We start from the raw sequence: 26604 nt of genomic DNA on the forward strand, positions 1-26604 counted from the left end.
ATAAGCAACCCACTTCATATTCTTGGGCTTCCCTTGTGGCGCAGATGGTAAAGAATCCATCTGCAATGAGGGACACATGGGTTCGATCCCTGGGCTGGGAAGGTTCCCTGGAGGTGTGCATGGCAACCCACTTCAGTATCCTTGCCTGGAGAATCCCCAAAGACAGAGGAACCTGGTGGGTCACAGTCCATGGGGCCACAAAGAGTTGGACAAGACTGAGCGACTAAGCATAGCACCAGCACTGATTTGCTAAGACTCATTTCTGAATCCTATTGTCCAGAAGTACTCTTATGCCAAGCTTAAATATCTCTGGCTTCATGCATAAACTGGGTGAAAGACTCTCTTAACAAGTTTCTGAATTTCTTATGTATTTGCTACATAAATTGTTTTTGCATCAGTTGTTTTTGTAGGAAAAAAGAGACTAGGGCTTCCTCTTCATTTCTCTAATCTAAATGAACAGAAAATGGGAGTTTTGGCTCTTCTTTGGGGAATGGAAAATCCCTAAGTGAAGTGAAAACTTGAGTAAACTATTGAATCTCTAAGGTACTAAGGACAGATAAAGGTACAGAATGCAAATGCAATCCCCCTGGTCCCTATTATACGTAAACTCTTTCCCTGGGGAAGAGACTGAGCAAATTTCTGCCACATTTATAACCGAGTGCATTATAGCATTACACTCACATTAAATCTTCTGTGACTTACAAGTGGCAAAAATAATAATAAAGAAGAATGTTTATCTTTCTCTGCTGCTTCAGTGGACTGAAAGTCATAAACAGAAACTATGATCTATATTTCTAAAAGATTTTGAAGTCAAATCAGAAAATACATGTGGGTTGCATTCGCTTAGAATCAAAGGAACCAAAGCTTCAGAACCTGAAATTGCTCTACTAAGACCAGAGGCTAAAACCAATGATAAGAAAGCCCTGGGGTTTTCTGGAAACAGGAAGGTAAGTTTCTGAATTTCATTTATTCATGTCCTTCTTGTTTGAAATGGAAGTCCAAGGATCTAAGATATGACAGTTTATTTCCCAATTTTGCTCCTGAGACTTACATAAATCTTAGAAAAATGTCTATTCAAGGCATGGATCAGTGAATGCTCAGGGACACTAGGGGCCTAAAAAGATGCATTAGATCAGTCACTAAGTTCCCTCTCCATGGATGGAGGTCTCACTCATCTACAGTTACAGCTTTTACTCGTGATGTGGGGCAAAGAGTTAACCCCTCATAGACTCTGGCCATTTAGTTTTAGTTAAGAAGCAATTTTCTTTTTCTCACCCCACCAGGTCTAATCTGCTTTAAAGAGCAGTACTTAGTCGCTAGAGTCTCTACCTACAGTGAGGTAGAGGGGAGACTTCAAGTGAAAGAAGAAATGTTGAGATATGAGAAGAATGAGTCAATCCTGGTCCAAACCTCTTCTTTATCCACTCTTTTTTTCCCCAAGCAGTCAAGTCTGCACAGGACAGTTGTCTCCCTTCTGTAGGCTAAGTTTTGATACTCTTTCCTACTTAGTTTATAAAGACCCAAAAAAGTGAAATTCTCTGTCACTCAGTTTCAGGATAATGGTGACACAGTTCCATGAGAAAGTAGGTAAGACAATTCCATGAGTCCAGGCTGGGTTACTCTCAGATTCCCAGCCCAAACACCACACTTGGGAGAGGAGATATTGTGTGAAAATTGAGTCATTGTTCACTATGTAACCTTTTTCTTCTGTGCTCACAGATCACCTTAGAGAAGAATGGCTCCTGGAAATGGCTCTTTTGTGACTGAATTCATTCTGTTGGGATTAACCAACCAGCCAGATCTCCAACTCCCTCTGTTTTTCCTGTTCCTAGGAATCTACATGGTCACTGTGCTGGGAAATTTGGGATTGATAATCTTGATTGCACTGAATTCACACCTACACACCCCCATGTACTTTTTCCTCTTTAACTTGTCTTTCATAGACCTCTGTTATTCTTCTGTATTTACACCCAAAATGCTGATTAACTTCTTATCAAAGAAGAATATTATTTCTTACATGGGGTGCATGACTCAGCTCTACTTTTTCAGCTTTTTTATCATTTCTGAATGCTATGTGCTGACATCAATGGCCTATGACCGCTATGTGGCCATCTGCAAGCCACTTTTGTATAATGTTGTTATGTCCCCTAAAGTGTGCTTCAGCCTTATGTTTGGTTCATACTTGATGGCATTTTCTGGTGCCATGGCTCACACTGGATGCATGCTGAGACTGACCTTCTGTGGTGCAAACATCATTAACCATTATTTCTGTGACATCCTCCCTCTGCTCGAGCTCTCCTGCACAAGTACCTATGTCAATGAGCTGGAAGTGTTCATTGTAGTGGGCATCAATATCATCGTGCCCAGTCTCACCATCTTTGTCTCTTATGATCTCATCCTCACCAACATACTCCACATCAGCTCCACAGAGGGCCGGTCCAAAGCCTTCAGCACCTGCAGTTCACACATCATTGCTGTTTCTCTCTTCTTTGGATCAGGGGCATTTATGTATCTCAAACCATCTTCTGCTGTGTCTATGGATGAGGGAAAAATCTCTTCTGTCTTTTACACCAATATGGTTCCTATGATGAACCCATTAATCTACAGCTTGAGGAACAAAGATGTTAAACTTGCTCTGAGAAAAACCCTGAGTAGGAGACAGTTTTAATTAGAACTGTGTGCATGAGTTACAGAACAGTGATGTTGAGTGTTTAATTTTAATGACAATCTTCTTACCATATTTTTATTATCTTTTTTACCTAGTATCTTAAAGAAATTTGAGTCCTATTTTTATAATTTATTTCCATTTTTATATATTTTTCCACTGTGTTCAAAATACATGTGAAATAGTGAATATATTATCTCTTTTCATTATCATTTTGAAATTATTTTTCCACTGGGAAAAGATGAATGGTCTCCAAATAGTGAGTTACATAGCAGCAGACTGAAAACATATCACTACGGTTGTTTTTACCTATCAACTTGCAATAAGAAGGATAAATAAGGATAAATACTCTGTTTATACCCTTATCTTTCCATATTTCACTTGGCAATAATGTATCATCTTTAAATACCAGAGATTGATGGTTCTAAGAGTATCAAGGACAATCCATTTCCCATTCAAAAGCTTCTTTTGGCAGAGTTTTATTTTTCACCTTTGTAAGTCAAATTGACACATAGCCAATCATCAAAATACATGTTTTGCATGGGTGGGAAAGTGAATCCAAGACTGAATAATGATTTACTTTAAGTCATACAGCTCTAGAAAGAATAATTATAGACTAAATTCTGATCATTCTGACTTCAAGTGTATTATTCTTCAGTATACTCTATACACTCTTGATTCTGTTATTCTATTTCAATGAGCGTAAAATATAAGAAAGCATTCCTGATTTAAAGTTGATTCTCCTCTATTTCAGAATGACATATGAATTTTTCTCAAGCTGGGTATTTCTTTCTTTTCTTTTTAGCAAAACAGTTTGATTGTCTTTTGCTGTTGTTGTTGTCACAAAGAGAAAGCCTTTTGGGCTCATATCGAGATGATTTGCTCAAAAAGGGAAATTACTATTTCTGCAACATTAAAAACCTGAATTTGGAATGCTTTCAAGGGTTTGTACTTCAGAACACAAGGCATGAGCATTAAGGATACTCAGAAACATGTTATTATGTCAGGACTCAAGGAGCATATGGTCAATTAATAAGATGTCCCAATGTGGGACATGGTTGTGAAATTTAGGGACCTGGGCTTCCCTTGTGATTCAGTTGGTAAAGTGTCTTCGTTCAATGTGGAAGACCTGGGTTTGATCTGTGGATTGGGAAGATCCCCTAGAGGAGGGAACCCACTCCACTATTGTGGCCTGGAGAATTCTATGCACTGTATAGTCCATGGGATTGCAAAGAATCCTACACGACTGAGCGACTTTCACTTTCATTCTGAAACTGTTTCCTGTTTTTCAGAGTACTGTGAATATATTTCACTATTCATAAATCTTTGATAAAGCTATTTGCATAATGAACACACATTATTAGTGTTTTGGAGAAAGAAAGCGGAAGAGCTGTGGTCTCATTTGGGGAAGTGGGTAGAGAGAAGGCATCAGTTACAGGAGATAAATCATGAGGAGTAATTGCATCAAGTAAATTACACAGTAAATTGTTGGATAATGAAAACCTTTACCTATGGACTCACTCCTTGTGCAAGACCCTAGATACTCTTGAGATCACAGGATTTCTCTAGAAAAGATGAAAGCTTAAGTTATTTGTGATTTAAAATGTTAAACCAACAGGACTAGATGACCTTTGAACAAGGAGATTACTTCTGGTTTTGCTGGATTCTGTGTGCTACATTCATATGGAGTTTTAGGTACAGAAACATCATATTGCAGTTGGGAGAATAATGGCAATGTGAAAGAAATATTTGGAGAATAAAGCAAGTCATGACAAGAATGTTGGATTATTTTTTGAAAGCAAAAATATGCTACTTTAAAAATCCTCAATATGCTGTATCAGTGACCCTGTAATCATTTTCTAAGATATTTTGAATAATATTAATTACTAAATACTCTTCTTAATCTCCAGTCAGTATTTATGTATTTTGAAATTTGGAAAAGCTGATTTTTGACTTTTTTTTTTTTTAGATGATCAGCATAGCTAAATTCTTGGCTGGTATTTTTAGATGACCACTCTTTTTCCATCTCCTGCCTGCAATACGGACATGATTGATTTTTCCTTAACAAGATCTATTTACCTAAAATTATTGATCTTGGTTAAAGGTTTACTTGTTTAAACTAGTATTTCCCTCTATAAACTTGTTTTTCAAGTGGAAACAAATGTGTCTAAACAAGTGAAATTAACCGGGCCATTTGGAAACCAACAGAATGCAGGTACATGTACTCTATTATGTATTTTAAAACAATTTGAGGATCCCCAAGAGGGAGTTAAGCCTGATCACTAACCTTTCATTTCATGTGCCTCAAAATTAGAATGAAATCTGTTCATTAACATAAAAGAACTGCTCTTCATAATGAGTAGTTTATATCCTTGATTAATTTGAAAAAATATAAATAACAAAATACAATTTTTAATAATTACAGGTGGTAACCTTGCAAAGGGGGCAACCTTGCTGATTGTTCAGCAACTTAATCATGTTTTAGTTAGCAACGGAACTGTGCATCTCTCTTTTTGGAGTTCTTTTAAGTGGAGGGGGAATCAAACCAGAGGATTTTAAATGCTCAGTTCAGACGCTCAGTCATGTCTGACTCTGTGATCCAATGGACTGCAGCACACCAGGCTTCCCTGTCCTTCACCAACTCCCGGAGCTTGCTGAAACTCATGTCCATTGATTCGGTGATGCCATCCAACCATCACATCCTCTGTCATCCCCTTCTCCTCCTGCCTTCAGTCTTTCCCTGCATCAGCGTATTTTCTAATGACTCAGTTCCTCTCATTAGGCAGCCAAAAGTACTGGCGCCTCAGCTTCAGCATCAGGCATCCCAATGAATATTCAGGACTGAGTTCTCTTAGCATTGACTGGTTTGATCTCCTTGTTTGATCTTCCTTTCTTGAGTTACGTGATTGGCACCGACAGGTTTTGAAGGAAGTTATGGTTCTGCTGAAGGTATTCAATCTTAGAGTCAACCTCATAAGCCCTGGGTTTCTCCTGTGCCCATGAACCAGGGACAGAGCTTTTCTAATTTCGTGTGAAATTGGATTCTTTTCCAAATTGCTGCATCATGAAAATACATTTTCTTACCTAATTTAGCTAGACTTGTGACTTCAAATATTATACAATATATTGGGAAGATTCTAAACAAGAGCTAGAGAGCTAAGAAGACGTTTCCAAGAAGCCTACACTTAAAATTTCACACGGCATGATTTTAATTTTCATTCATCAGGAATTCAATTACTAGCAGTTTCTTCCATCTCTCCCTTTTAAGGGTTGCCCCACTAAAAACAAATAAGCAAATTCCATAATTGTGGTAGCTGCACAGGTCATTATTTTGTTTGTGGAGTCCCTTGGTTTTTTGGTTTGTTTGTTTTTTTGTTTTTTTGGGGGGTTTTTTTTAGAGCATTTTGAAAGCATATTTTTGAGCATTTGATGCTTTTCTATCAATAAGAGAACACTCTATTATCATAGAATGATATTCTTTTCCCTCAAGATAAACTCATGTAGGTTTGTTTTTCACACAAAAGCATATGTATTTCTAAAATGTGTTGAAATCCCAAGACAATTGAGTGGTCTTTGAAAAGTAAACATTCTCCTACTTTCTTTTTTATGTTTTTGAGAAGGTTAAAGTTTTGTACCATACTTAAAGTACGCAAGATACTTCAACCAATCAGAATGGTACTTTCATGGCTTCTCATCAAAGTTAACTCTGACTCACTTTCTTCTTTAGTTTTAACCAAGCCTTAAGCATAGTTTTGAGAAATATGTTTTTACTACATAGCTTCAATTTTCAAGTGGATAATGGAGAACCACTGAAAGTTCTTGAACTTGGGAGGGACAGAGCTGTGTTTTCAGACCCTATTCTAGCAGCATTGTTCATGACCAAATAAGAGTGAATATATGGGAAAATGCTAAAATAATAGTTATGAGCCTCAATAGTTCAACATTACACTAGTTCAGTTTAATCATAAAGCCAGAAGTTGTGTGGTGGCTGGGGACAGGTGAGTGCAGATCTTTGTGGTTGTGAACATTGTGGTTAAGCATAAGAGTTTTGAATGTATTCTGAAAGCTCTTAGATAAAAATAAGATGAGTTTCAGAAGTATTTGTTGAATTCTTTCTGTGTACTCAGCATTGTTCTTAGTTTCAGGATCCTAATAGTTAACAAGATAGAATAAATGCTTGTTCTAACAAAATATACAGTTTATAGAAAAGCATGAATTAAAGGGGAAAAGTTTGATGAGTATTATGAAAAAGAATCTACTGAAATTTATGAGAATATGAGTAGTAACAGCTGATGTTTATTGACTACCATATGCCAATATTGGCCCAACCATTTTACTTATTTTTTTTTTCATTTGATTAACACAGCAGCTCAATGAAAGAGATGCTATTTTGACATTCCTTACTTCACATAGGTGAACCTAGAGATTCCATAACTTGTCCAAAGTGTTATAGTGTGTAAAAGTGGAAGAAGGAAGGTAGGATTCAGAGCACTCTCTCTAATTCCATAACCCCTACTCTTTTCTATCATGAGAAAAATTGTTAATTTCAGTTACTAAAATGTTACAGGAAATTAGACAGCAGGAGAGTCAGGTAGAAATTTCAGGAATATGTAAAAAGTATAAACTATAGAAGGGTTATACTATACGACAAATTATTTCAGAGATATCTCAGAAAGAGAACAACTGAAATGAGTCACTGCAACATTTGATGAATTCATGTAAAGAAATAAAGAAACTTGTAAGTAGGTCTCTTGTGGAAACACGTTCATATAGTAAATGCAAATAAAGAGGGAATGAGACAATGTAACAGCTTTCCCTTCAGAGGTATAGATAATGAGGAGATGGGAATTCACTTTGGATCTACCTGAGGGATCTGCTAGGGATGCAGAATAAAGCAAAAATGAGTAAAAGAGTGAGTCCCCAAGGAAATAAAGACAGATCATGAACCAGGATCCAAAATTTCCTTATTCCATATTAAACATATAATCTACACTCTGGGGAGGAGACCAGACAATTTTCTAACCTGTTTTTCACCAAGCGTATTACATCCTTAAACTCACATTAAATCTTCTGGGTGTAATCAAGTAACAAGTATTATAATAAAAAGATTATCTTCTTCTGTTGCTTGAGAACACTGAAAATATCAGAAATTATAGAAGTTCACAAAGATTTCCATGGCCTAGGTGAATTAATGTCTAGCTCCTCTCCGCTAAAATCAAAGGGATCAAGCCTGGAGAACATGAAATGACATTTCCAGAATCAACAGGGTTTTTAAGATCAAAGGTGGGTGACTTGCTGATTTTAATTTACAATACTTATTCCTTTTTTTGTGATCATAGCCCAGTGACCTATCATATGTCCATTCTTTCTGATTTTGTGAAACTGAGGCTCAAGTAAAACTACTGAAAGCATTTGTTGGAGAGGAATCAGAGAATATTAGAGGGGCCCAAACGACATATCAGTCAGGAAGTTTCCTCAAAGTACATGGATCTCCCACTCTTCCACCTTTATGATTTTTACTCTGTGACAAGGTTGGTAACTTAATTCTCATAGACTTGGGTCCCCTCATCTTGATTTAGAAGCAGTATTCTTGGTTCCTGCCACATAAGGTCTAAACTGCATGAGAAGCCAGAGCCAGGTTGCTAGGGTCACTGCCTCCAGTTGGATTGGTGAGGGAAGAGTTCACAGGAATGAAGGAATGCTGAGATGAGAGTACAAGAGTTGCATCATTGTCCATCCTTATTCTTATCCTTTTCCCTGGGTTTTTCCAGAAGGTATGTTTGCATATGACTACTATTGGCTTCTGTCTCTAGGATGATTGTGATGTCCTTTGCTGTATTTAGCTTAAAAAAGCTTTAATAAAGGCAAGTCCATATCACTCTGTATCCTGATAATGGAAAAGGCAGACTCTATGGGACCAGGTTGGGATGGTGTCAGGCATTCACAGTGAGTATACTCTTTCATAGGAGGAGAAACAGTGGAAGAGCCGAGTTGTTCTCTAATGGAACCCTTTCTCCTGTGTCCACAGATTCCTTTAGAGAAGAATGGCTCCTGGAAATGGGTCTTTCCTGACTCAGTTCTTTTTGGTGGCATTAACAGACCAACCAGATCTCCAGCTCCCCCTTTCCTTCCTGTTCCTAGGAATGTATATGGTCACTGTGATGGGGAACCTGGGCTTGATAATCTTAGTTCGACTGAATTCACATCTACATACTCCCATGTACTTTTTCCTCTTTAACTTGTCCTTCATAGATCTCTGTTATTCTTCTGTGTTTACACCCAAAATGCTAATTAACTTCACTTCAAAGAAGATCATTTGTTACATGGGGTGCATGACTCAGCTCTACTTTGTCTGTTTTCTTGTCATTTCTGAAATCTATGTGCCGATATCAATGGCCTATGACCTCTCTGTGGCCTCTGTTATGCGTTTTTGTATAACATTGTTATGTCCCCTAAAGTGTGTTCTAGCTTTATGCTTGGTTCCTACTTGATGGCATTTTCTGGTGCCTTGCCTCACACTGGATGCATGCTGAGACTGACCTTCTGTGATGCAAACACCATCAACCATTATTTCTGTGACATCCACCCTCTGCTTCAGCTCTCCTGCACAAGTACCTATGTCAGTGAGTTGGTGGTTTTCACTGTGGCGGGCATCAACATCACTGTGCCCAGTCTCCCCATCTTTATCTCTTATGGTCTCATTTTCTCCAGCATCCTCCACATCAGCTCCATGGAGGGCAGGTCCAAAGCCATCAGCACCGGAAGTTCCCACATCTTTGCTGTTTCTCTCTTCTTTGGATCATGTGCATTTATGTATCTTAAACCATCTTCAGCTGCATTTCTGGATGAACAAAGCATCTCTTCTCTCTTTTACACCAATGTGGTTGCTATGATGAACCCCTTAATCTTCAGTTTGAGAAACAAAGATGTGAAAACTGCTCTGAGAAAAACTATAAGTAGAATATAGTTTTGATTAGAAACCACACCTCTTTTTCCAAATAATCACAGAACAGAGATACTCTCTTTTTAATTTTAATGATTTTATTCACAGTCTTATTATCCTATTTTGTACCATATTGAAAGATATCTTCAGCATATCAATTTATGTATACTTATCACATAGAAGACTTCTCTCCTTATTTACCATTTTCATAATTTCCTTTCTTTACATGCTCCCATTTATTAATACTATTTAGAAGAACATTTATTATCTTGTTTTTCATTCATTATAATCATTTAATTTATTTACTATAATACTGCATTCGTCTGAACTTAGCTTTCCCTGTGAAAATAGAAGATTGGCCAACAAATCATCAAGTCAGGGAACATTAAGTTCAGTTTGGTTCAGTCACTCAGTCATGTCCGACTCTTTGCAACCCTATGGACTGCAGCACACCAGGCCTTCCTGTCCATCACCAACTCCCAGAGTTTACTCAAACTCATGTCCATTGAGTCAGTGATACCAACCAACCATCTCATCCTCTGTTATCCCCTTCTCCTCCCACCTTCAATCTTTCCCAGCATCAGGGTCTTTTCCAATGATTCAGTTCTTTGCATCAGGTGGCCAAAGTATTGGAGCTTCAGCTTCAGCATCAGTCCTTCCAATGAATATCCAGGACTGATTTCCTTTAGGATGAACTGCTTGGATCTCCTTGCTGTCCAAGGGACCTTCAAGAGTCTTCTCCAACACCACAGTTCAAAAACACCAGTTCTTCAACACTCAGCTTTCTTTGTAGTCCAACTGTCACATCCATACACAACTACTGGAAAAATCATAGCTTTGACTAGATGGACCATTAGTGTGACATAATGTCACTGGGGATGTCTTATCTGCCAATTGCCATTGGAAGCATGAACCTGAGAATGTTTCCTCTTCCCATCTTTCCAGGCTTCATTAAGCAAGTTTATATCACTTTTAATTTCTGAGGTGGAAGACTTCACAGTGACTGTTAAGTGTAACCCACTTTGTATCTGTAGGCACTGTGCATGCCTCCTTTAACAAAGGATATTGTTACCTGCACGTAATGGATTGTCAAAATATATTCATTATATGGTTGGTATATAGAGTGGTTAATGACTTATTTACAGTCATATGTATTTTTAATGAAAAAGTCTAGAATAAGATTAGGTTTCTGATTTCAGGTTTACTCTTTCCTTGATATACTTGGCTTCTATTGTATTTCTTTAATTTTGTCTATGTAAATATGCCACAGGAAAGGCTATCCTAATTTTTAATCTGAAAAATGCTTTTTTTCAGGGTGGTACATGAATTTCTCTCAGGGTGTATATTGCTCTTTTGTTATTTTATTTTATTTTATTTTTTGAGGAAAACAGTTTTTCAGGGGGGTTTTGTTGTAGTTGTTTATGGGAAAGATAATGCCTCTTGGGCTAGTATACTGGGGAGATGATGAGTCATTAGGAATATTCCTTCCTTCACAAAATTCAAAACATAGTTTTTGGAATGCTTGCAATGTTTGTAATGTTTGTAATTCAGAGAACAGGGCATGGGAGAGAAAGGAGGCCATAAGCCTCTCATGAGGCTGAACCTCAACAGACACACGGCCAATAAATAAGAAGACCCTGTGGAGAGTGGTCATGAGGCTTAGGACCTGTAGTTTAATTTGGATGTTTATTCTGTTCCATTTGGTTAAGTAAATATATCCAGTCCATAAAGTTTTTCTGAACTTACATGCACAGTGACAATACAATAGTAGTATTTGGGGGAATAAAGGTGAACCAAGTTGTGGCCAGAATTCTGGAAAACCAGATAGAAAGAAGAAACTTTTTCATAAGATAAAAACGTGAGTAGTAATTAAAGCTCAAATTATAAAGATGGAATCTAGAAAATATGATAAAAAACAGAAACCTATATTTACAAGTCTCCTCCTTCTGGACAGCCATAGAAATATTATAGAGATCATGGGACTTTTATGGATAGGATAAAAACTTAAACATTTTATATTTAAAGAAAAAAGTTAAACCCACAAACCTGCATTCATTTGGTGTAACCTGGGCACAACTAAACCACTTTTTGGCTTTTGTTGGCTTCCTTATGCTACTTCCTTATGGATTTTAAGGCATGAAATCATAAATCATTCTGCAGTTAAAACTATAATAACTTGAAAGAAACATTGTGACAGTGTCTTTTCCTGGAATAAAATGTTGGATTTTTTTTCTTTTGAAAAAATACGGGGAAACGGTTATTAAAATGTTTGTCTTGTGGGAATTTCAGCATTTTTAAAGACAATTTTAACAATATTTTTTATTTTCTTGTTTTCTAATCTCCTCTGAAGAGTTAGATATGGTGAACTTAGCAACACTGATATGTTTGCTCTTTTGTATTTTTACATGTTCAGCATTGACTTACAGTTTTAACTCCTTGCTATTTCCTTGATTTACAGTTTTCAGTGGCACTCATACCACATTCTTTGATCTCAATATCAACATATATTATTTTCACATACCAAGGCCTATATTTATAAAATAGCTGGGCTTGGTGACAATTTTCTTTTTTCATTTACATCTTAACCCTTTTTATAAACTTGTCTTCCTTATTGAGAAAGAAGTGTATCTAAAGAAGTAAATAATAATTACAGTATTTGGGAACCCTTATAGGCACACAGAGGTGCAGCCACTCTGTTTTGTATTTCACCATTAATTGATGAGCCAAAAACAGTTAAAGTTGGTCACAAGATTTCCATTTGAGAAGCCTCAAAGTACAGTTTGTTTCATTTTTAGAAAAAATTAGCTTTCTGTCAAATTAGATTTCTTTTTTTTTTTTTTTTAGATTTCATTCTATCAGAATATTGTGGAAAAAATAATACAGAAGTTTAAATAGCACTTCTAAAGTTTGAATTTGACAATGACTTAAGGAATCATCTTAATTATTACACCTTGTTAGCAACTGAAGCTCTGTGTGTCTGTTTGGACCTCACTAAAAGGAGGGGAATCAAGTTAGGATGCTTACGTGTATAATATGTAACATATTGTTGCAAAACTTGAACATTGCAACATTTTAAAAATTTCAGATAAAGAAATAAAGAGACCTGGAAGTAGGACTCTTCTGGAAATACTTGAAGTTCAGAAATGGGCATAGAGAGGGACTGAAGCAGTATCCTAGCTTTCCCTTCAGAGGTGAAGATAATGAAGAGATGGGAATTCACTTTGGATCTACCTGAGGGATGTACAGTTCCCAGAGTAAAGCAAAAATGAGTGAAAGATTAGGTCCATAAGAACTAAAGACAGATCACACACTGGGATCTATAATTTCCTTATTCCATTTATATATATATATATATATATATATATATATATATATAATTTCTATATATATGCATAATATATACCCCAGGGAAGAGACTTAGAAAGCTTCTACCCAGTTTTTAACCAAGAGCATTACATCATCATACTCACATTAAATCTTCTGTGTCTAATTACTAGCAAGTGTGTGATTAAAGGCTTTGTTTTTCTTTCTACTTCTTGAAAGGACTTAATATAATCAGAAATTACACCAGATCATAAACATTTCCTAGGCATATGTCTAGGCTGTCTCCTCTTAGAATCAAAGAAATCAAGCCTCAAGAATCTGAACTTATGTTTCCAATACCAGCAGAGTGACAATCAGCGATAAGGGAACCAGCTCTGTGGTTTTCTGAACTAAGAAGGGTGAGTTTCTGAATTCAACTTACATATCTAATTCAACTTACAATACTTATATCTTGTTTTGAGGTGAAATTTGAGGAACTTAATATATGCCTATTCTTTCTCATTTTGTGTAGTTCTGAGACTCAAGTGAACCCAGGGAATCTGTTGGGAGAGGGATCAGAGAATGTTCCAAGACATTAGTGGGCTCAAAACATATCAGTCAGAAAGTTTCCTCTAAGAGGATAAAACTCACTCTTTCACCTCTATGGCTTTTACTTTGTGACAAGGGAAGTTACTTAATTCTCATAGACTATCATCTTTGATTAGAAACTGAATTTTTGGTTCTGGCCACATGAAGTCTAAAGTGTATTAGAAACCAGTGCCAGGTTGCTAGGGTCACTGAATGAGGAAATGTTGAGATGAAAGTAGAAGAATTGTGTCCTAATCCACCCCTCTTCTCCCTTGGTTTTTCCAGCAGGTATGTTTGCATGTGGTAGCACCGGCCTTCCCTCTGTAGTCTGTTCGTGATATCCTTTGCTATATTTAGCTTATAAAAGCTCTAATTAAGGGCAAGTCCACATCACAGTATTGTGATAAAGGTAAAGGCAGATTCTATGGGACTAATTTGGGATAGTGTCAGGAATCCACACTGTGTGTACTCTTTAGCGCTGGACTTCCCTGGTGGCTCAGCGGTAAGAATCCGTCTGGCAATGAAGGAGACACAGGTTCATTACCTAGGTCGGGAAGATCCCTTGGAGAAGGAAGTGGCAACCCACTCCAGTATTCTTGCCTGGGAAATCCCATGGACAGAGGAGCCTTGTGGGTTACAGTCCACGGATTTGCAAAAGAGTTGCTCATGACTTAACAACTCAACAACAACAAAATTACTCTTCTGTAGGATGAGACACTGTGGGAAGAGCTGAGTTGTCCTCCAATGAAACACTTTCCTGCTCTATACACAGATTCCCTTAGAGAAGAATGGCTTCTGGAAATGTCTCTTTTGTGACTGAACTCATTCTGTTGGATTAACAGACCATCCAGATCTCCAGCTCCCACTTTTCTACCTGTTCCTAGGAATATACATGGTCACTGTGCTGGGAAATTTGAGATTGACAATCCTAATTGCACTGAATTCACACCTACACACCCCCATGTACTTTTTCCTCTTTAACTTGTCAGCTCAGTTCAGTCACTCAGTCATGTCCGACTCTTTGCAAACCCATGGACTGCAGCACGCCAGGCTTCCCTGTCCATCACCAACTCCTGGAGCCTACTCAAAGTCACGTCCATTGACTTGAGTAGTCATGTCCACCATCCAACCATCTCATCCTCTGTCATCAAATTCTCCTCCTGCATTCAATCCTTCCTAGCATCAGGGTCTTTTCCAATGAGTTGGTTCTTTGCATCAGGTGGCCAAAGTATTGGAGCTTCCGTTTTAGCATCAGTCCTTCCAATGAATATTCAGGACTGATTTCCTTTAGGATTGACTCATTTGATATGTTTGCTGTCAAAGGGACTCTCAAGAGTCATCTCCAACACCACAGTTCAAAAACATCAATTCTTCGGCACTCAGCTTTCTTTATAGTCCAAATTTCACATCCATACATAACTAATGGACAAACAATAGCTTTGACTAGATGGACCTTTGTTGTTAAAGTAATTTCTCCACTTTTTAAACATGCTGTCTAGGTTCATAGCTTTTCTTCCAAGGAGCAAGTGTCTTTTACTTTCATGGCTACAGTCACCATCTGCAGTGATTTTGGAGCCACAAAAATAAAGTCTCTCACTGTTTCCACTGTTTTCCCATCTATTTGCCATGCAGTGATGGGACCAGATGCCATGATCTTAGTTTTCTGAATGTTGAGTTTTAAGCCAACTTTTTCACTCTTCTCTTTCACTTTCATCAATAGGCTCTTTAGTTATTCTTTGCTTTCTGCCATAAGGGTGGTGTCATCTGCCTATCTGAGGTTATTGATATTTCTCCCAGCAATCTTGATTCCAGCTTGTGCTTCTTCCAGCCCAGCATTTCTCATGATGTACTCTGCATATAAGTTAAATAAGCAGGATGACAATATACAGCCTTGACACACTCCTTTCCCTATTTGGAAGCAGTCTGTTGTTCCAAGTCCAGTTCTAAATTTTGCTTCCTGACCTGCATACCGATTTCTCAGGAGACACATCAGGTGGCCTGGTATTCCCATCTCCTTCAGAATTTTCCACAGTTTTTTGTGATCCACACAAAGTCTTTGGCATAGTCCATAAAGCAAAAGTAGATACTTTTCTGGAACTCTCTTGCTTTTTCAACAATCCAGCAGATGTTGGAAACTTGTTCTCTGGTTCCTCTTCCTTTTCTAAATCCAACTTGAACATCTGGAAGTTCTTCATAGACGTCTGCTATTATTCTGTGTTTTCACCCAGAATGCTGATTAATTTTATATCAAAGAAGAATATTATTTCTTATATGGGATCCATGACACAGCTCTACATTTTCAGTTTTTTTGCCATTTCTGAAATTTATATGCTGACATCAATGGCCTATGACCACTATATGGCCATCTGAAAACCACTTTTGTATCATGTTGCCATGTCCCCTAAAGTGTGTTCCAGCTTTATGCTTGGTTCCTACTTGATGGCATTTTCTGGTGCCATTGGTCACATTTGATGCATGTTGAGACTGAACTTCTGTGATGCAAACCCCATCAACCATTATTGCTGGGATATCTTTCCTCTGCTCAAGCCCTCCTGCACAAGTATCCACATCAGTGATCTGGTAGTTTTCATTGAGGTGGGCATCAAAATCATTGGGCCCAGTCTCATCATCTTTGTCTCTTGTGGTCTCATCCTCACCAACATCTTCCATATCAGCTCCATGGAGGGCAGGCCAAAGCCTTCAGTTCCTGATGCCCCCACATCATTGCTGTTTCTCTCTTCTTTGGATCATGTATATTTATGTATCTCAAACCTTCATTTTCCGGGTCTATGGATGAAAGAAAAGTCTCTTCTCTCTTTTACACCAGTGTGGTTGGCATGATGAACCCCTTGATCTACAACTTGAGAAATAAAGATGTGAAAGCTGCTCTGAGAGAAACTCTGAGTAGGAGAGAATTTTGAATAGATAGAGTGTCTCTGTGCAGCTGGTCACAGGACAGAAATTTCTGTTGAAATATTTTTGTTTCTTTTTAATCAGGCAGAAGGAAATCTAAGTCATCTCTCTATTTATTTTCACTTTGTGTTGCACCAGATTTCCCTTACAGACATTCTCACCATCTCCCATTTATTAATACTACTTAGAAAAATTTGTTGCCTCTTGTTTTTTTCTCAGTTTGAATATTTTTTCCCCTCTTAAAATATAAAACTGCTCTATAGTTGATGAAATCAGGGAACACTGGAGTGAAATAGCATCGTTGGGAATGTCTTATCTGCCACTTTCCATTGGAAGCATGAATCAGACAATATTTTCTCTTCCCATATTTTCAGCCTTCTTTGAGCAAGAATGTATCTCCTTAAATGCCTGAGATGGAAGGTTCCATAATGTTGGTAAAGTATAAACAACTTTAGTTCTCTAAACATTATGCATTATGATTATGGAAAAATTTTTCTTAGTTTACACATCCAGTCCTGCACATAACATATTGTTAAAATCTATTACCTGGATGGGAGAACTAAGTTGAGAGTGGTACTTTGCTTCTACTTTATGTCATCGTTTTTGTTTCAGTAAACATGGAAAGGAGAAAATACCCTAATTTGAAAGTTGACTTCGTCTTTGAGTAGTATATGACTTTTTCTCAGGGTGGATATCAGAAAAGTTTACAGCAGTATCAAAAAAGTTTTTTGGATACGTCTCCTCAGCCTAAGAAACAAAAGCAAAGTTAAGCAAAAGGGACTGCATCCAACTGATAAGACACTGTGCAGCACAAGAAACTTAGCAAAATGAAAAATCAGTCTGCTGAATGGGAGAAGATATTTGCAAACAATATGTCTGATAACAGGCTGATATCCAAAATATACAAATAACCTGTATTACTCAGCATCTAGAAAACAAACAACCCAACTAAAAAATGGGCAGAGGTATATTTTTTCAAAGACATATGGATGACTACCAGACCCATGAAACAATGCTCAACTTCACTAATCTTCAGAAAAATGCAAATCAAATCCAAGGAGATACCTCACTACTGTCAGAATGGCAAACAAAAAGACAACAAGCAAAATTTGTTACTGACAATGTGGAGAAAAGAGAATCCTTATGCGACATTGGCAGCATGTAAACACAATGGAAAACATTGTGAAGTTTTATCAAACATTTAAAAAAAAATAGAACTACTATAGAGTCCAGCCACTCCACTCCTGAGTATTTACCTAAAGGAAATAAAATCACTAATTCAAAATATATACATACCCCGAAGTTCACTGCATCATTATTTATAATGGCCAAGATATATTTGCCTAAAGGCCCAATGATATAATAGATGAATGGATAAAGGAGATGTGGTGTATATTTATACAATGGAATATTTCTTATACATAAGAATGAAATTTTGCTATTTGAGAGAACATAAATGAACTTACAGAATGTAAAGAGAAATAAGTCAGATAGAGAAAGACAAATACTGTTTTCACTTGTGATTTCACTTATATTTGGAATCTACAAAACAGAAAAAAGTAACAACATAGGCAAGCAGAAGCTCTTACAGATACAGAGAATAAACAGATTGTTTCCAGAGGGAAGGAAGGTGGGATTGGAGAGAAATTGGTGAGAGAGTCTAAGAGGTATAATCTTCCAGTTACAAAATAAATGAGTGATAGGCATGAACAGTGTGGGGAATGTAGTTGATTAAAATGTAGTATCTTTGTATGCTGAAAGTTGGTAACAAGAAAAATTGGTGTTAATTTCAAAGTGTATAGTAATAGAAAATCAGTTTATTATCCATTAGGAACTAATGGCATGTTGTTGGTAAAGTATACTTTAAAAGTAAACAAAGAAACAGATGTTTGGAAAAATAGATTAGACTTATGGCTACCAAGTGGGCTTTCCTTGTGGCTCAGCTGGTAAAGAATACGCCTGCAATGTGGGAGACCTAGGCTTGATCCCTGGGTTGGGACAATCCCCTGGAGAAGGGAAAGGCTACCCACTCAAGTATTCTGGCCTAGAGAATTCCATGGACTATATAGTCCATGGAATCACAAAGAATTGTGAACGACTGAGTGACTTTCACTTTCATGGTTACCAAAGGTGGGGATCTGGAGGGAAGGGGAAGTGGATGAAGACAGGACAAATGTCCTGTTCTAAGATAAATAAGTATTAGACGTAATATACAATGTGATAAGTATAAATAGCCCTGCTGCATGTTTTATATGAAAGTTGTTAAGAGAGGAAATCCTTAGAGTTTTCATTACAAAGAAAAAAGGATTTTCCCCCCATTTTATTTTGTATCCATATCAGACAATGGGTGTTCTTATTGTGGCTATTACTTCATGATGCATGTAAATCAAGTCATTATACTGTACATCTTAAACTTACACAATGCCATATGAAAAAAGTGAGAATGTTAGTCTCTCAATAGTGTCCTACTCTTTATGATCCCATAGACTGTACCCAAAAGCTCCATGGAAATGTCCAGATAAGAACACTGGAGTAGGTAGCCATTCCCTGCTCCAAGGGATGTTTCTATCCCAGGGATTGAACACAAGTTTCTTGCATTGCAGGTAGATTCCTCACCATCTGAGCCATCAGGGAAGTGATTATATTTCAAAACCCAGAAGAAACATGCTTAAAAATAGAAAAAAGATTGTATGTGTTCAGATTTGAATGTATTCTGGATACTGGGTACTTATCAGATATATTATTTACAAGCATTTCTTCCATTCTGTTAGTCCTCTATTCATTCTCTTGATGATATCTTTGAAACCTCAAAAGATTTAATTTCATGATGTTCAGCATCCACTTTTTTTTCTTTTTTCATTTGTCCTTTATTAGTCATATCTAAGAACCATGGTCCATCCCAAAGTCAAAAAGATTTACTCTGATGATTTCTTCTAGGAGTTTCATAATATTACCTTTCATATTTAGATATGAGGTTTATGTTGAGCTAACTTTCTTATTCTGTGGAGTGCTCCAAATTCATTCTTTCAAAATGAACTTAATTATTATAGTAACTTTTGTTGGAAAGACTACTATATCACATAATCTTGGCATCACTGTTGAAAATCAAGTGAGCACAAATGGAATGGCTTATTTTTGTATTCTGTGATACACACACACACACACACACACACACACACACACATATATATCCCTCATACGTGTATATGTAAATGTAGCAAATTCATATCTATGCTCTAACTTCATTTTCTTTCACCTCATTTCTCTACTGTGTTTCTATCACTATTTTTAAACATATTTATTTAAAATCATTTTTCCCCATTGGTTAAAAACAAAGATAGTCATGGTGTTATAGTGTTTTCAGTCTACAATTTGTGACCATCGTGACAGTAAGAGAGAAGGTAGAGAGGTAAAAGGAAGAGGCTGTATACTTTCTTCTCCTGAACTCATTTCTGGAAAAGCTGCTTCCTTTGCCTATTAATATTCCTCTAAAGGGCTCAAAGCCTTCTTCCAATGAGATAAGAGGAAGTGAAATGGAAAATAATTACCAATTTGTTACCCTATAGTATTATAATTTATAGTTTTCTGCAGTTAAAATATATTAGACATATATTTCAAGGATCTTAATCTAATTTTTAAAATTTTCTTCAGAGTCCTCATGTGGGAAATTCCCTAAAGCAATTTTTTCTTCTAATTCATATCTACTCAAGTCAAAAACTTCCACCAAAGGCAGTGGTTTACCTAGATTATCATCAAAACTTTTCAATATATTTCTAAAACATTTCCACATAATAAAATTACCATTCTCTGACAAGGGTTTCAGTTCAGTTCAGTTCAGTTCAGTCTCTCAGTCGTGTCCGACTCTTTGCAAACCCATGAACCACAGCATGCCAGGCCTGCCTGTCCATCACCAACTCCCAGAGTCTACCCAAACCCATGCCCATCGAGTCAGTGATGCCATCCAGCCATCTCATCCTCTGTCGTCCCCTTCTCCTCCTGCCCCCAATCCCTCCCAGCATCAGGGTCTTTTCCAATGAGTCGACTCTTCGCATGAGGTGGCCAAAGTACCGAGGTTTCAGCTCCAGCATCAGTCCTTCCAATGAACACCCAGGACTGGTCTCTTTTAGGATGGACTGGTTGGATCCCCTTGCAGTCCAAGGGACTCTCAAGAGCCTTCTCCAACACCACAGTTCAAAAGAATCAATTCTTGGCACTCAGCTTTCTTCATAGTCCAACTTTCACATCCATACATGACCACTGGAAAAACCACAGCCTTGACCAGATGGACCTTTGTTGGCAAAGTAATGTCTCTGCTTTTTAATATGCTATCTAGATTGGTCATAACTTTCCTTCCAAGGAGTAAGCATCTTTTAATTTCATGGCTGCAGTCACCATCTGTAGTGATTTTGGAGCCCCCAAAAATAAAGTCTGACACTGTTTCCACTGTCTCCCCATCTATTTTCCATGAAGTGATGGGACCAGTTGCCATGATCTTACTTGGACCAAAGAACTTTCTTCCTTAATTCCCAAGGAGAGTTATCAGAGATTAATTTTCACACTGTAGCAGTTTTGATTCAAAAGAACATTTTTACTTTTAAGACAGATGTAATCTGTAAGAAGGCATTCCCCTTTAGGAAAAAGTCTTTAGAGCCAGTGTTATGTTCCTCGTGTATCATCTATTATGTTATAGACTTTTTAGAGAGTTTATGATCTAACATATCTCAGAGGCAACAAAATGTCCCTATGAGTGAGCTGTTGATAGGATTCTTGGTACCCCAGATAGGATAAATTCCAGATTACTGCACTTTCCTTCAAATAATGCAGATTCCATTACATAGTGGAATTTGCTAGAATGAATTTCTGAGTCCTATTTCTCCTTTGATCTTTTCAGAAGTTTTCAGCTATGGAACTGTTTGAGGAACTGAAAGGGCACTCAAACATGGCCACTTGGCTCTGAAGAGAACATGAAAACAGCACTGATCACGTGAATCATGGATTGTCAGGTCCTCTTTGTGCTGCTTTATGTTTACTTAGGGTCTTCCCTAGTGGCTCTGATGGTAAAGAAACTGCCTGCAATATGAGATCCAAGTTCAATCCCTGGGTCAACATGATCACCCAGAGAAGGGAATGACAGTCCATTCAGTATTCAGGGTCTCAGGAACACAGTCAGGTTCAGTTTAGTTCATTCACTCAGTCACGTCCAACTCTTTGTGATCCCATGGACTGCAGCATGCCAGGCTTCCCTGTCCATCACCAACTGCCGAGGTTTACTCAAACTCATGTCCATCGAGTCAGTGATGCCATCCAACCATCTCATCCTCTGTCGTCCTCTTCTCCCATTTTCAATCTTTCCCAGAATCAGGATCTTTACTAATGAGTCAGCTCTTTCCATCAGGTAGCCAAAGTATTGGAGCTTCAGCTTCAGCATCAGTCCTTCCAATGAATATTCAGGACTGATTTCCTTTAGGATTGACTGTCCAATGGACAGACTGTCTCCTTGCTGTCCAACGAACTCTCAAGAGTCTTCTTCAACACAACAGTTTAAAAGCATCAATTCTTCTGCACTCAACTTTCTTTATGGTGCAACTCTCACATCCATTCATGACTAGTGAAAAACAACAGCTTTAGCTATATGGATGTTTGTGGGAAAAGTAATATCTCTGTCTTTTAATATGCTGTGTAGGTTGGTCATAGCTTTTTTTCCAAGGAGCAAGCATCTTTTAATTTCATGGCTGCAGTCACCATCTGCAGTGATTTTGGAGCCACAAAAATAAAGTCTGTCACTGTTTCCATTGTTTTCTCATCTGTTTGCCATGAAGTGATGGGACCAGATGCTATGATCTTAGTTTTCTGAATGTTGAGTTAAGCCAGCTTTTTCACTCTCCTCTCTCACTTTCATCAAGAGGCTTCTTAGTTCCACCTCACTTTCTGCCATAAGGATGGTGTCATCTGCATATCTGAGTTTATTGATAGTTCTCTGCAGTTTGAGTCTAGTTTGTGCTTCATTCAGCCCGGCATTTTGCATGATATACTCTGCATATACGTCAAATAAGCAGGGTGACAACATACAGCCTTGACATACTCCTTTCCCAATTTGGAACCAGTCTGTTGTTCCATGTCCAGTTCTAACTGTTACTTCTTTTGATCTATATACAGGTTTCTCATGAGGCAGGCTAGGTGGTCTGGTATTTCCATCCCTTTAAGAATTTTCCATAGTTTGTCGTCTAGTGTCTCATTAAATATCATTAGCATTTGTGAAGTTTCCTGGAGTATTTATAGCTTCAGTTCATATAATTAATAGTTTTCTCTTTACCTTGGATCCTTTTCCATAATGCTACATCATGTATCATACATCTTTCTAATTTAGTTTGAGTAATAGATTTAAATATTATACAATATTTGGAGAAGATTCTAAGTAAATAATACAGAACTATGTAAAGTTTCAAAGAAGCCAAAAATTAAAATTTCAAATAGCACAATCTTTATTTTGATTCACCAGAAATTTAGTTCTTATTGGTCTTTTCCATCTCTCTCTTAGGCATTGTCATGCAAAAAAGTAAATCAATAAATCACATAATCATGATAGGACAAGTCACTGTTTTGTGTGTTGAAGAACTCCCTTTTTATGAGCAGTTGGAAGACCTTGTTTGAGAGTTTGATGCTTTCCTACTAGCAAGAGAACCCTCTTTTATTATAAAGTAGTATTCTTAACCTTCTTTCCAATATAGATAAGCAATGTGTGTAAATATAGACATATGTTTTTATTTTTCACACACAAACACACATATATTTATAAAATAGGTTGAACTTCCCAAGACAAGTAAAAATTGACAAGTAAAAAAAGTAAAAGCAAAAAGACAAGTAAAAAGTAAAACTTCTCCAATTTTCTTTTTTAGATTTTTGATAAGGTTAAAATTTTTACAAAGGTTAATCTGCACAAAATACATATATCAATCAAAATGGTACTTTCATGGCTTTTCATCAAAGATAAAACAAACTCAACTTCTTCCTTAGTTATAATGAAGGATTAATCATAATTTTGAGAATTATACTTTTAATTCAGGCTTCAATTTCCAAATGGGTAATGGAGAATCATTGAAGGTATTGAACTAGGGAGGGACAGAGCTGTGATTTCAGACTTCATCTTGGAAAATACTAAAATTATCATTAGGAAGCACTGTAGTTCAACATTACAGTAGTTCAGCTTAAACACAAAAAGCCAGAAGTTGTGTGGTGGCTGAAGTACATGGGTGGAGGTCATTGTGCTTTTAGATGCTATGGTTTAGCATTTGAAAAATATTGAATACATTCTTGGACAAAAATATGATTATCAGAAATATTTATTAAGTTCCTTCCATATCCTCTGCATTGTGCTTAGATCTTGGGGCCAAACAATAAACAAGATAGAAAAAATATTTTTCCTTATAGAATTTAGAGTTTATCAAGGAACACAGGTATTCAGGGGAGAAAAAAACTCTGATGTGTGTTATGATGGAGAATCTAGTAGAATTTATGAGAACATGAATAATGACAGCTGACATGTATTGACTATTTACCATATTCCAGGTACTGATTCAGTTATTTTACTTAGACATTTTTCATTTAATTAACTCAGCAGCATGATAAAAGAGATACCATCTTTAACATCAAATTTTCCAACTTTGAACTGAAAGATTAAATAAATTGCCCAAAGAATTATAGGAAGTAACTAAATTAAGATTCACAATGCTCTCTCTAGCTCCATAGTCCCTACTCATTTCTATAATGAGAAGAAATTGATAACTCCAATTACTGACATGTTACATAAAATGACCTAGTGAGAGAATCAGATAGAAATTACAAGGTTTGTATTTTTTTTCTAAAGTATAAGCTGTAGGAAGGATATACAACATTGAAAATCATTTCAGAGACATTTTATAGTGAGGAGAGCTGAAGTGAGTTACTGAAACATTTGAAAAATTTCTGATGAAGAAATACAGAAATCTGGAAATAGGAGTCTTACAGATGATATGTTCATTTGGGAAACTGGAATAAAAGGGAATGAAGCAATGTAGCGGCCTTCTGTTCACAGGTGAAGATAATGAGAAGACAGGAATTTACTTTGGATCTACACTGAGGGATGCACAACACCTAAAATGAAAAAAACTAAAAGAGTGAGTCCCTAAGGAACTAAAGGCAGATCATGATCCAGGATATATAATTTCCATATTCTCTTTTATACATATGATCTACTCCCTAGGGTAAAGATTGAGAAGCTTCTAGCCTGTTTTTGCCAAGTGCATTTATCACTACACTCACTTTGAATCCTCTGTGTCTAATCCAGTAGCAAGTGTGATAATTAAAAGGCTTTATTTTCTCTGATGCTTGAAAGGACTGAAATAATTATCAGAAATCATAGTAGTTCAGAAAGACTTCTCAGGCATATGTCTAGGCTCGCACCTCTCAGGATAAAATAAATCAAGCCTCAGGAATCTGAAATAGCATTTCCAGTCCCAACTGGGTAAAGACCAAGGATAAGGGAGCCAGCTCTGAGGTTTTCTGAACTAAGGTGAGTTTCTTAATTCAATTTACATATTTATTCCCTGTTTTGAAATAAAGGTACAGTGACTGAATGCATGCCCATTCTTTCTCATTTTCTGTAGATCTGAGACTTACAAGAAACTGGCAGAGGAATCTGTGAGAGAGTCATCAGAAAATGTTTAGAGACATTCTATGTCTCTGTCCTGGTCTATCCTTCTTGCCCTTTGTGTTTCCAGAAATTTCCTTGCACATAGCAGTACTGGCCTTAACTCTAAAGTTTGTGATTTCCTTTGCTGCATTTAGCTTATACAAATCCACATCACTCTGTATCTTGATAAAGGTAAAGGCAGATTCTGTGGGACCAGGTAGGACTCTGACATTCACATGGACTCTAGTCTCTGACATTCCTAGTATTTACCCTCCCTTGTAGATGAGACACTGTGGCAAGGGCTGGGTTGTTCTCTAATGGAACACTTTCTCCTGTGTCCACAGATTCCCATAAAGAAGAATGGCTCCTGGAAATGACTCTTTTGTGACTGAATTCATTCTGTTGGGATTAACAGACCAACCAGATCTCCAACTCCCCCTATTTTTTTTATTTCTAGGAATGTATATTGTCACTGTGCTGGGGAATTTGGGCTTGATAATCCTAATAGTGCTAAATTCACATCTGCACAACCCCATGTACTTTTTCCTCTTTAACTTGTCCTCTATAGACCTCTGTTATTCTTCTGTGTTTACACCAAAAATGCTAATTAATTTCACATCAAAGAAGAATACTATTTCTTATATGGGGTGCATGACTCAGCTCTACTTTTACTGTTTTTTTGTCATTTCTGAATGCTATCTGCTGACATCAATGGCCTATGACCGCTATGTGGCCATCTGTAAGCCACTTTTGTATAATGTTATCATGTCCCCTAAAGTGTGTTCCAGCCTTATGCTTGGTTCATACTTGATGGCATTTTCTGGTGCCATGGCTCACACTGGATGCATGCTGAGACTGACCTTCTGTGATGCAAACACCATCAACCATTACTTCTGTGACATCCTCCCTCTGCTCCAGCTCTCCTGCACAAGTACTTATATCAATGAATTGGAAATGTTCATCGTGGCAGGCATCAACATCACTGTGCCCAGTCTCACCATCTTTGTCTCTTATGGTCTCATCCTCTCTAACATCCTCCGTGTCAAGTCCACGGAGGGCAGGTCCAAAGCCTTCAGCACCTGCAGTTCCCATATCATTGCTGTTTCTCTCTTCTTTGGATCAGGGGCATTTATGTATCTCAAACCATCTTCTGCTGTGTCTATGGATGAGGGTAAAATCTCTTCTGTCTTTTATACCAATACTGTTCCCTTCCTTAACCCATTAATTTACAGCATGAGGAACAAAGATGTCAAACAGGCTCTGAGAAAAACCCTGAGGAGGAGACAGTTTTGATCAAAAACACTCACTGTGTGCATGAGTTACAGGACAGTGAGATACTGTTCAATTTTAGTGACAGCTTTCTTACCATATTCTTTCTGTTATCTTTTATTCCTAGCACTGGAAAGAAATTTGAGTTCTGTTCAAATAATTTATTTACATTTTTATGTAAGTATGTTCCCCACTGTTTTCAAAGTACATATCATCTCTATTTCCTGCTGAGTAATATCATTAAATAGTAAATAT

At 37.2% G+C, this 26604-nt stretch overlaps 2 protein-coding genes and 2 pseudogenes across 2 annotated transcripts; all 4 read left to right on the top strand.

The window, feature by feature from the left end:
* Positions 1 to 1735: 1735 nt before the first annotated feature.
* On the top strand, positions 1736 to 2668 carry LOC133066881 (olfactory receptor 8B3-like). Its single transcript, XM_061158275.1, has one exon. The coding sequence runs from the start codon at positions 1736 to 1738 to the stop codon at positions 2666 to 2668; it is 933 nt and encodes a 310-aa protein (XP_061014258.1).
* A 6041-nt stretch (positions 2669 to 8709) lies between these two features.
* Positions 8710 to 9632, top strand: LOC133066893 (olfactory receptor 8B8-like; annotated as a pseudogene).
* Positions 9633 to 14287: 4655 nt separating this feature from the next.
* Positions 14288 to 16420, top strand: LOC133068193 (olfactory receptor 8B3-like; annotated as a pseudogene).
* A 9020-nt stretch (positions 16421 to 25440) lies between these two features.
* On the top strand, positions 25441 to 26373 carry LOC133066904 (olfactory receptor 8B3-like). Its single transcript, XM_061158292.1, has one exon. The coding sequence runs from the start codon at positions 25441 to 25443 to the stop codon at positions 26371 to 26373; it is 933 nt and encodes a 310-aa protein (XP_061014275.1).
* The last annotated feature ends 231 nt before the right edge of the window (positions 26374 to 26604 follow it).

The sequence above is a fragment of the Dama dama genome, chromosome 2 (assembly GCF_033118175.1).
Source record: "Dama dama isolate Ldn47 chromosome 2, ASM3311817v1, whole genome shotgun sequence".
NCBI classification, from domain to species: Eukaryota; Metazoa; Chordata; class Mammalia; order Artiodactyla; family Cervidae; genus Dama; species Dama dama.